Below are 12,500 nucleotides of genomic sequence, written 5' to 3'. Positions count from 1 at the left end.
TTTTGCCTCAAAATCTCACGATACATGGCCCCATTCATTCTTTCCTTAACACGGACCAATCGTCCTGTCCCTTTAGCAGAAAAACAGCCCCAAAGCATGATGTTTCCACCCCCATGCTTCACAGTAGGTATGGTGTTCTTGGGATGCAACTCAGTATTCTTCTTCCTCCAAACGCGACGAGTTGAGTTTATACCAAAAAGTTCTATTTTGGTTTCATCCAAACACATGACATTCTACCAATCCTCTGCTGTATCATCCATGTATCCATTTTGGTATAAACTTAACTCGCCGTGTTTGGAGGAAGAAGAATACTGAGTTGCATCCCAAGAACACCATAACTACTGTGAAACATGGGGGTGGAAACATCATGCTTTGGGGCTGTTTTTCTGCTAAAGGGACAGGACGATTGATACATGTTAAGGAAAGAATGAATGGGGCCTTGTATCGTAAGATTTTGAGCCAAAACCTCCTTCAATCAGTGAGAGCTTTGAATGGTTGACCAAATACTTATTTTCCAGCATAATTTACAAATAAATTCTTTAGAATTCCTACAATGTGAATTCCTGGATTTTTTTTCCACAGTCTGTCTCTCACAGTTGAAGTGTACCTATGATGAAAATTACAGACCTCTGTCATCATTTTAAGTGGGAGAACTTGCACAATCTTTGGCTGACTAAATACTTTTTTTGCCCCACTGTAAACGGCATGCCAACAGTTAGCATATGTTAAATACCAAGTTAGATGTCTGAGGTGTACGCCTGAAACATTATCTAAAAAAAGTTAACAAGCTAATGTTGATACGCTAGCACCTGACTAATATTAGTAAAGAGCAAGTTGCTCTATCTTCTATTGCAAACTCGTTGAGAACGCACCAACAACGCCTCTGCTGGTTGCAGCCAAGTAGTGCAGCGCATTTTATCTGGAGTGTTTTCAGACAGTCAATGCATACATACAATTACAACATGACATAAAGCTAGATAGGCTCCAGCACTCGCCGCGACTCCGAAAGGGGCAAGTGGTAGTAAATGGATGGATGGATGGATGGACATCACCATTTCCAGTTTCTCTTTTCAACATGTTTGAAAGGGAGTAAGAAGAAGCAGAGCGTAATTAACCCTACCCCTTTTCTATTTCATATCAATTGCTAACACTTTTGTTCAGTTCCTGTTCTCAATTTGTACACAATTTACTCCAAAAATATTACATTTTTAAAACAAATAATAAATAGTGACGTACGCTGTATTGCATACAGTGAGATGGGTAAGATTATCAGTAAATTCTAAATGATTGTCATGTTTCTTCTTCTTTGTACTTTGTAAACACTTTGTGTTTAGGCAGTTTACACTAACTCATATTACAGTGTTTGATTTCTTTACTTAATCCATTCCATAATTTATTTCCACATATTGATACAGTAAAGCACGGGTGTCAAACTCTGGCCCGTGGGCCAAATTTGGCCGGCCGTGTAATTTTTTGGCCCTTGAGGCTATATCTAATTAACATTAGAGGTGGTGCCGCAATAACAGCAACCTTCCCGATTTTCTCGGGAGACTCCCGAAGTTCAGTGCCCCTCCCGAAAATCACCCGGGACAACCATTCTTCCGAATTTCTCCCGATTTCCACCGGGACAACGATATTGGGGGCCTTAAGCACATTGCCTTTAGCGTTCTCTACAACCTGTCGTCACATCCCCTTTTCCTCCATACAAACAGCGTGCCGGTCCGGTCACATAATATTTACGGCTTTTACACACACATAAGTGAATACAAGTGAATGGCCGTATAAACAACTTTAACACTGTTACAAATATGCGCCACACTGTCAACCCAAACCAAACAAGAATGACAAACACATTTCGGGAGAACATCCGCACCGTAACACAACATAAACCCAACAGAATAAATACCCAGATTCCCTTGCAGCACTAACTCTTCTGGGGCGCTACAATATACACCCACGCTACCACCAAACCCCACTCCCTAGCTTGTTCAATATTCAATGCAAAACTTGTTTGGGTCCTCTTAAAACAGGGGTGCCCACATTTTTTCTGCAGGCGAGCTACTTTTCAATTGACCAACTCGAGGGGATCTACCTCATTTATATATATCATTTATATTTATTTATTTATGAAAGAGACATTTTTGTAAACACGTTAAATGTGTTTAATGATAATACAAGCATGTGTAACACATATAGATGTCTTTCTTTCACAAAGACAATAATATAAGTTGGTGTATTACCTGATTCTGATGACTTGCATTGATTGGAATCAGACAGTAATGATGATAACGCCCACATTTTCAAATGGAGGAGAAAAAAAGTTGTCCTTTCTGTACATTACCACATGAAAGTGGTTGGTTTTTGGCATCTAATTCATCCAGCTTCCATACACTTTACAAGAAAAACATTGGCGGCAAATTCCGTAGCTTGCTTGATTGACATTCACGGCACTTGAGGGTCTTGTGAGATGACGCTGGCTGCTGCCAGTTCATTATTATGAAAAAATGACAGAGAGGAAGGCGAGAAACACTTTTTATTTCAACAGACTTTCGCGCCGTCCCTTCCGTCAAAACTCTAAAGGCCGACTGCACATTTCCTATCTTCACAATAAAAGCCCTGCTTCATGCTGCCTGCGCTAAAAAAATAAGAGTCTCGGAAAGCTGGCGTGCACAAGTGATGTGCACGCCAGCTTTCTGAGGGATCGCTTGTGCACGCCAGTTTTCCGAGACTCTGTATTTAGTTAGCGCAGGCAGCATGAAGCAGGGCTTTTATTGTGAAGATAGGAAATGTGCAGTCGGCCTTTAGAGTTTTGACGGAAGGTACGGCGCGAGAGTCTGTTGAAATAAAAAGTGTTTCTCGCCTTCCTCTCGGTCATATTTTCATAATAATGATCTTGCAGCAGCCAGCGTCATCTCACAAGACCCTCCGGTACTGTGAATGTCATTTAAGTGACGTCTTGGTGAAGATTGATGATCACTAATTTTTAGGTCTATTTTTTTTAAAAGCCTGGCTGGAGATCGACTGACACACCCCCCCGGTCGACTGGTAGCTCGCGATCGACGTAATGGGCACCCCTGTCTTAAAAGGTTAACTTGTTCAACCTTGGCCCGCAGCTTTGTTCAGTTTTAAATTTTGGCCCACTCTGTATTTGAGTTTGACACCCCTGCAGTAAAGCTTTTAAGTGTTGTATGTAAATAAATAAAAAATAATTACATTATTCTCCGAGGTTTTATTAATCCTCTATTTTTAAGAAGAATTGTACGTTGTTGGGTAGCAGGTTTACTTTGTGCAACATCTTGGCTGTTTGCAAATTCCTTATATCGTGGAATTTCAGTATTTGTGATCCAATAAATGAAGTTCCTTAAATACATTTTTTCTTTTGTAACACCGTTAGAAAATGTACTTTTGTAGTTATTTCCCCATATTTCTGCACAATAACTCAGATATGGTAACACTCGCGAGCAATAGAGAATATGGGAGTGATTTTTTTGTTCCAATACATATTTAGCTTTATGCATTATTGATGTATTTCTTGCCACCTCATGTTGTATATTTTTATAAGACAATTCTATTAATTTTATTACACCCAAAAATGTGATTTCATTTACTCTCTCAATGTATATTTGTTTTTGTGCTTGACTTTCTCTTCTACCAAATAGCATTATTTTAGTTTTACTGTGTTTAAGAATAGTCTGTTTTTTGTCAAACCAAATCTTTGATTTGTTCATTTCTTCTATTATGTGTGCGTTCTCACCAAATTATTATTTGAAAAACAACAAAAGGATAAAAGGAGTGGATGCCGTTCACATTTAAAACCGATATGGTACCAATTTTCAGCACTTTTGTGTGTAAATATGAATATTTTTGCTGATAAAATAGAAAATTTCTTTGCAACAATTAAAAATCAGCGGCATTTTACCCCCAGTCAGTAATACTGTATCTCCATATATGGTGGAGATTCACCCAAAGAGCTTGTGCCAGCCCACCATTTTTATTCAGTTGTAGTCGATAAGTTCCTTCTTTGTCTCTCTCCTCTTGTTATGGGGCAGACTGGCTCGTACATGCACATGCATCCTCCGCTGTTGCTGTCTCTTATACAAAGTAGCGTACACTTCAAATGTCTATCTGTCAGTAGACTCGCTATAGAAGTGCTTAAAACTACCGGTACAACAAAGATGGCAGGGAGAAGATGTAGTCAAAGTGGAGGCATGTAAGTAAGAGTGCCCACAAAAGGAGAGGGTCGGAAAGCGTCCTGAAGATGGCTTTTTAAATAAAACTTTGTCCGTGCAACATTTGAAGCACAATAACATGGAAGCACCAGGAGAAAATTATGACCCTTTAAACACACAGAAAAGGAAATACGTCTTGTCTTATTTAAAGATTGTGGATGAAATGTTTCCTTAACAGCATAAAGTGTTGCATGTAGAAAATAATACTAACTTTAAGTCTTTTGTAACGTTACAAAAGTGATTTATACAAAGATTCAAACAATATTTGGTCCCGGTATTGATCCCTGGCGTACGCCTCTGGATATATTTAGCGTTGCAGACGAGTGTTCGCCTAGCTTCACCTATTGCTTCCTGTTTCTTACCCAGTTCAAGGTAGCTAGGTCTTTATTGTCATTGCAAAAGTGCAACGAAACCTAGTTTTAAGCACAGTAGCCCCCACTTCCCTGCCCTCTGTTGCAAGTCTCGAGTTTTATGTCGTAAAATGTATATGTGCTTTGCTATGAATTTTTTTTTTCCACTCCATACTGTTCCCCTCTAGGAGCCCAGTCTCTATTGTATTTTTTTACTCATCCTCCCCGGCGTTTACCTTTTGTCCATCTTTTACCGGGGCGCCTTATGGCAACATATCAGCGTTCCTGTTCTGTAACCCTGTACACTGTTTGTTTGGCCAATCTTAAACGGGTTTGTGCTGAAAACAAAGTTTCGTTGTACTTGTGCAATGACAAAACCAACCCTCTGATACCATACGATTGTAATTTTTGATAAAGATACAATGATTCATTGTTTAAAATGCTTCAAGTTCAACATCATTTGTAATAATCAGTTAATTGACCAGTTGATTATGATGCTCATCCTTCATCAATAGGCCATTAAAACTGTTATATGTAATATAAACACCGGTTAATAAATGCCCATTTGTTCTCCATATAATAGAGAAAAACATTTATTTCAAGCTCAGGGGACGATCAAACGCTTGAGTGGAGCCATTCACCTGCTCATGTAATATGGATGTGTCTGGATCAGCTTATTTTTTATATAATTTATGACCTCGGGAGGAAGCAGCACACCGCACACACGCACACACACACCACACACAAGGACAAATCAGTGTGCGCATGTTGTGTGCATCAAAACATGCTGTGTTACAGGTTAGACGAGTGATTTTTATCATCTGTGGTGTTAAAAAAAAAGCAATCGAAAACATTTCCGAGCGCGGTTAAAACAACATTACCATGTCATACACAAGTGTTTTTCAACCACTGTGCTGCGGCACACGAGTGTGCCGTGAGATACAATCTGGTGTGCCGTGGGAGATTATGAATTTTCATCTAATTGGGTTAAAAACATTTTTTTTTACTTAACCAATAATTATAATTCGCAAATAATGTGCCGTTGTTGAGTGTGAATGCTGTCTAGAGCTCGGCAGAGTAACCACGCAATACTCTTCCATATCAGTAGGTGGCGGAAGGTAGCTAATTGCTTTGTAGATGTCAGGCACACGGTGGAAGAGGGGTTAGTGCGTCTGCCTCACAATACGAAGGTCCTGCAGTCCTGGGTTCAAATCCAGGCTCGGGATCTTTCTGTGTGGAGTTTGCATGTTCTCCCCGTGAATGCGTGGGTTCCCTCCGGGTACTCCGGCTTCCTCCCACTTCCAAAGACATGCACCTGGGGATAGGTTGATTGGCAACACTAAATTGGCCCTAGTGTGTGAGTGTGAATGTTGTCTGTCTATCTGTGTTGGCCCTGCGATGAGGTGGCGACTTGTCCAGGGTGTACCCCGCCTTCCGCCCGATTGTAGCTGAGATAGGCGCCAGCGCCCCCCGCGACCCCGAAAGGGAATAAGCGGTAGAAAATGGATGGATGGATGGATGTCAGGCACAAGGTTTGTCGTGATCACAACATGAGGGAGGCAGCATGTAGGTAAAAAGGCATCTAACGCTTAAACCAAAAATAAACAAAAGGCGAGTTCAGCTAAGAAAAAGCATTGAAGCTTGGGGATGGCTATGCAAAACAAATCTAAAATTTAACTTGCTGTAAAGTAAACAAAAACAAAATGCTGGACGACAGCAAAGACTTACAGCGCGTGGAGCAGACGGCGTCCACAAAGTACATCCGTACATGACATGACAATCAACAATGTCCCCACAAAGAAGGATAGCGTCCGCACAACTTAAATAGTCTTGATTGCCAAAACAAAGCAGGTACGGTAATAGCGTTCAAAAAAGACATGAAACCGCTGCAGAAAAATACCAACAGAACAGGAAAAGGCACCGAAATAGGAGAGCAAGACAATACCTAAAACACGACACACAAGAGAACGTCAAAAACCTCAAAATAAGTCACAACATGATGTGACAGGTCACGACAGAACACTTACTTTGAGAGAAGAGTTATAGTGAAGCATGGTTGGTTATGGTTTGAATTCATATCCAACAATTGCGAAAATGACTTTTTATTGTCAATATCGGCTGTGCTGAGTTTAATTTTTTTTAAATGATTTCTGCTGGTTGTGTGCCTCGGGATTTTTTCAATGAATAAAATGTGCCTTGGCTCATAAAAGGTTGAAAAACACTGTCATACACTACCTGAGCTGGTGAGTAAAGATATTAAAATATGCAGGTTATTGCCACTATTTACAGCAAATTGTCTGAAATTAAACAGATGCACTCCATATGACAATATATTGATGGGTTACATATACAGTACATCAGTTGACTGAAACACATGACACACAGGCTGTTAGCTACCAACACTACACTACGTTTACATTTATAAAAGTTCATATAAATGTTTCTCGTAAACTACTGTACACACACATACACACATGTGCATGCTGGAGGCTGCAGATGGGGAGAGAAACAGGCTTACCTTCTACAAGGAGGAAAATAATGGAGGAGGAAGGTAAAGAAGGAAAAGGAAAAAGGGGTTACACTATCAAGCCAAAAGAAAAAAGTGAATCACAGAAAGTAAAGAGTGGCCTGAGAGATGCTCTCTGCAGCAAAAAGGCCTATCAGAGTGTATCCGTGCACGTGTGGCGAAAATGCAATCTATTAAGGGCTAGTGTCCGGGCGAGCGTCGTACCTTGTTAGCCCAGGCGTCTTCGTCCCACGTGGTGAGCTGTAGGACTCTGATGATCTCGTTGATCTCGCCGCTCATCTTCTCAAAGGTGAAAAGTCGGTTCCTCTCGGCCTCCTCCACGCCAGTGCCTCAGGCCGCTCTTTGTTGCCACGAAAATCTTTATCGCTGAGGACGGAAAGTTAGGCAGAGATCATTTGGAATGTCATCACGACAAAGTTAAATGGTGTTTTTTTTTTCATTAAGGTCATTCCCGGTGGGGAAATTGATACAGTGAGTGAAGTTTCAGGTTAATGCAGGGTTGTCAAACTCAAACACAGAGTGGGCCAAAATTTAAAAGTGAACAAAGCCGCGGGCTAAGGTTGAACAAATTAACCTTTTAATAGGGACCCAAACAAGTTTTGCATTGAATATTGAACAAGCAGGGCTTATATAACTTTATAGTGACATGCAAAAGCGAGTTTCAAATAATAATAATTGAAAAATATCAAAGGCATATCAAATAACATTTTGATAAAAATTGAATGCCTCTTTTCTATTTGCAGCCTTCTGAGGTAAATATCCAAATGAACTTTTTCCACAGGCTAATAATACATTTGAAAATAAAATAACAATAATGAATGAATCAAACATTCAAGCCTTGAAGTAGCAAGAGAAAGTGCATGAATAAAATGTTCATTATTGCTCAGTTTGCTACACTGATTTGCTTTCAGACTGAATATGGAACAAGCAACGCTTATATAACTTAATAGTGCAAAATCAACTTTCACAAAACAAACAAAAACATCAATGGTATATTAAATAAAATCTAAATAAAAAATTGAATGCCTCTTTTCTATATGCAGCCTTCTGGGGTAAATATCAACATTAACTTTTCCACAGGCTAATCAATTTGAAACAAGGAGGTGAGCGGGGTTTGGTGGTAGCAAGGGTGTATATTGTAGCATCCCGGAAGAGTTAGTGCCGCAAGGGGTTCTGGGTCTTTGTTCTGCTGTGTTTATGTTCTGTTACGGTGTGGATGTTCTCCCGAAATGTGTTTGTCATTCTTGTTTGGTGTGGGTTCACAGTGTGGCGCATATTTGTAACAGTGTTAAAGTGGTTTATACGGGCACCCTCAGTGTGACCTGTATGGCTGTTGACCAAGTATGCGTTGCATTCACTTATGTGTGTGTAGAAGCCGCGTTTATCATGTGACAGGGGCTGGGACGCTGTTTGAATGGAGGAAAAACGGACGTGACGACTGGTTGTAGAGGACGCTAGCGGCGGTGCCTTTAAGGCACGCCTCCAATATTGTTGTCCGGGTGGAAATCGGAGAAATTCGGGAGAACGGTTGCCCCAGGAGACTTTTGAGAGGGGCACTGAAAATCAGGAGGGTTGGCAAGTTATGAGTATTAGCGGTGAATGCGGTGTTATAATACCGGCGGGCCAGCTCTAATGTTAATTTGGTATTGCCTCAAGGGCCAAATGAATTACACGGCGGGTGTTTGACACCGATGGGTTAAGGCGTCGGTTAGCAACCCGGGGCTCTTTAGTGCCACTCGAGTGGCTCCTTAGAGCATATTTAAAAAAGGATTGAAAATGGAAAAAGATGAGGGGAAATTATTTGTATGTTTTAGTATGTTTTTGTTTAAAGACAAACATGACACAAACCTTCCCAATTGTTAGAAAGCCCACTGTTTAACATGTTTGTGTGTATGCTTCACTGATGAGAGTATTCAGTGAACATTGTTTTGTCCTACTAATTTCGGCAGTTCTTGAACTCACCATAGTGTGGACTGTGACGCAACAGTTTGTTTACATGTAAAATATTCCACTCCTTTGTTTCATTTTGTCCACCAAACATTTTTATGCTGTGCGTGAATGCATAAAGGTGCGCTTTGTTGATTTATTGACTCTGCGTGCTAATCAGTCATATTTGGTGAGTGCATGACTGCAAGCTAATCAATGCTAACATGCTCTTTAGGCTAGCTGTATGTACATATTGCATCATGCCCTCATTTGTAGGTATATTTGAGCTGATTTAATTTCCTTTACTTTTATCCTCTTTGTTTATAATTTAGTTTTACATGTCTCATGATACGTTATCTCTATTTGATATTGGCTGCATTTCAGATAGTTGTTTGTGTGCCATGTTGTTCCAGACCACAGCAAACATTACCTGGCTTGCCTAAGATGGTAATAAATCTACTAAAAAAAGACAGCCTGCCGTTTCCTTTAGCTTGGACACACACATCTATACCTTTGGCCATTAAAAAGCCAGTAATTTCCAAGAGTTATTTCACCTTCTTTGTAGCCTCTTATTTACTATCCATCCATCCATCCATCCATCATCTTCCGCTTATCCGAGGTCGGGTCGCGGGGGCAACAGCCTAAGCAGGGAAACCCAGACTTCCCTCTCCCCAGCCACTTCATCTAAGCTCTTCCCGGGGGATCCCGAGGCGTTCCCAGGCCAGCCGGGAGACATAGTCTTCCCAACGTGTCCTGGGTCTTCCCCGTGGCCTCCTACCGGTTGGACGTGCCCTAAACACCTCCCTAGGGAGGCGTTCGGGTGGCATCCTGACCAGATTCCCGAACCACCTCATCTGGCTCCTCTCGATGTGAAGGAGCAGCGGCTTTACTTTGAGTTCCTCCCGGATGGCAGAGCTTCTCACCCTATCTCTAAGGGAGAGACCCGCCACACGGCGGAGGAAACTAATTTCGGCCGCTTGTACCCGTGATCTTATCCTTTCGGTCATGACCCAAAGCTCATGACCATAGGTGAGGATGGGAACGTAGATCGACCGTAAATTGAGAGCTTTGCCTTCCGGCTCAGCTCCTTCTTCACCACAACGGATCGGTACAACGTCCGCATTACTGAAGACGCCGCACCGATCCGCCTGTCGATCTCACGATCCACTCTTCCCTCACTCGTGAACAAGACTCCTAGGTACTTGATCTCCTCCACTTGGGGCAGGGTCTCCTCCCCAACCCGGAGATGGCACTCCACCCTTTTCCAGGCGAGAACCATGGACTCGGACTTGGAGGTGCTGATTCTCATTCCGGTCGCTTCACACTCGGCTGCGAACCGATCCAGCGAGAGCTGAAGATCCCGGTCAGATGAAGCCATCAGGGACCACATCATCTGCAAAAAGCAGAGACCTAATCCTGCGGTTACCAAACCGGAACCCCTCAACGCCTTGACTGCGCCTAAAAATTCTGTCCATAAAAGTTATGAACAGAATCGGTGACAAAGGACAGCCTTGGCGGAGTCCAACCCTCACTGGAAATGTGTTCGACTTACTGCCGGCAATGCGGACCAAGCTCTGGCACTGATCGTACAGGGAACGGAACCGCCACAATCAGACAGTCCGATACCCCATACTCTCTGAGCACTCCCCACAGGACTTCCCGAGTCGAATGCCTTCTCCAAGTCCACAAAGCACATGTAGACTGGTTGGGCAAACTCCCATGCACCCTCAAGAACCCTGCCGAGAGTATAGAGCTGGTCCACAGTTCCACGACCAGGACGAAAACCACACTGTTCCTCCTGAATCCGAGGTTCGACTATCCGACGTAGCCTCCTCTCCAGTACACCTGAATAAACCTTACCGGGAAGGCTGAGGAGTGTGATCCCACGATAGTTGGAACACACCCTCCGGTCCCCCTTCTTAAAGAGAGGAATCACCACCCCGGTCTGCCAATCCAGAGGTACCGCCCCCGATGTCCACGCGATGCTGCAAAGTCTTGTCAACCAGACAGCCCCACAGCATCCAGAGCCTTAAGGAACTCCGGGCGGATCTCGTCCACCCCTGGGGCCTTGCCACCGAGGAGCTTTTTAACTACCTCAGCGACCTCAGCCCCAGAAATAGGAGAGTCCACCACAGATTCCCCAGGCACTGCTTCCTCATAGGAAGACGTGTTGGTGGGATTGAGGAGGTCTTCGAAGTATTCCTTCCACCTATCCACAACATCCGCAGTCGAGGTCAGCAGAACACCATCCGCACCATACACGGTGTTGATAGTGCACTGCTTCCCCTTCCTGAGGCGGCGGACGGTGGTCCAGAATTGCTTCGAAGCCGTCCGGAAGTCGTTTTCCATGGCTTCCCCGAACTCTTCCCATGTCTTATTTACTAATGGTTTCTAATGCTGTGAAAATGTGTAGAATAAATATTACATTTCAACATCTCTGTCAACGAAGATTTGCTTCAGCCTGTGACACATACAGTAGTCATTTTGATATTAGTTATTATAGCTAATACAGACACTTACTGTACGTCATGTATTGCTTTCATTATAGGATTTATATAAGGTTTTTAATTTTTTGCGGTTTTTTGGATCCTATATGGTCCAAAAAAAAAAAATTTGTGATAGCAAATACAAACAAAGGAAAAATACAAATCTAATCACTTAGTATCAACATCTTGATTGATAACCCCTACTTTACATTGAAGCTTTAGCGGTTAGCTTCTTCTGTCGTCCTGCTCGTGTGTGTGTAGCATGCTTAGCCATTCATTTTCCTTTAGTCCTCCAGTGATAATAATACTTGGAATAAGTTTTTTTTCTGCCGTGCTTTGACGAAACTACGTTTTTTTCCACCATGGTGGTGAGGATTAGTATCTTACAAGCCGTTTCGCACTGTGGATAGACGATTCGTTGGTTGCAGATTGCTCTCAAATTGGAGCCGGTGTTCTGGCAAGACCTGCACGCCTGGATTTTATGCAACCCCTGCATGTGTGTAACAAGGAATACGGAAATGGTTTCTTTTTATTTACAGGTACTGGCAATGGTTTCTCGATACATGCAGGAAATGCCTGTGGTGCACTTAGAAAGCTGTGAGTTGATGCAGCGTTTAAGACAACAGCTCGCAATACAATGCAGCGCCTGCAACTAATGACTGTCATCAGTGTTGCTATAACAACCGTGGCATGCTCAGTGACCTGCTCTCTTTGGCTTTTTGTGGTGCACTCACATGGACGTTCGCACACGCACATGCACATGCACATGCACACACGCACAAACCTGATATAAGGACAGGAAGCAACTCTTTAACGGTGCTCATGGAGCTGACGAGCATCTGTCTGTGCTCCTGGTGCGTCAGCTCCTGTTGTCGCTCCTCAATCATCTTTGACATCTTGGTCATCCCTGTGGCAGAGACAACACAGATTTACCAATTAAATAGTTGACATGCTTTGAAAGTGATCACTCCTGCGTCGCAAA

At 42.6% G+C, this 12,500-nt stretch overlaps 1 protein-coding gene across 1 annotated transcript in view; it reads right to left on the bottom strand.

Annotated features, from left to right (window-relative positions):
- Positions 1–12,500, bottom strand: part of LOC133559014 (vinculin-like) — a 72,642-nt gene that overhangs the window by 29,002 nt on the left and 31,140 nt on the right. Inside the window, 3 exon segments of the mRNA XM_061910288.1 lie at positions 7,311–7,430; positions 7,432–7,472; positions 12,303–12,425. Of these exon segments, the coding sequence (XP_061766272.1) occupies positions 7,311–7,430; positions 7,432–7,472; positions 12,303–12,425 (284 nt within the window).

The sequence above is a fragment of the Nerophis ophidion genome, linkage group LG09 (genome assembly GCF_033978795.1).
Source record: "Nerophis ophidion isolate RoL-2023_Sa linkage group LG09, RoL_Noph_v1.0, whole genome shotgun sequence".
Taxonomy (NCBI): domain Eukaryota; kingdom Metazoa; phylum Chordata; class Actinopteri; order Syngnathiformes; family Syngnathidae; genus Nerophis; species Nerophis ophidion.
This window is presented reverse-complemented; position numbering and strand designations above follow the sequence as displayed.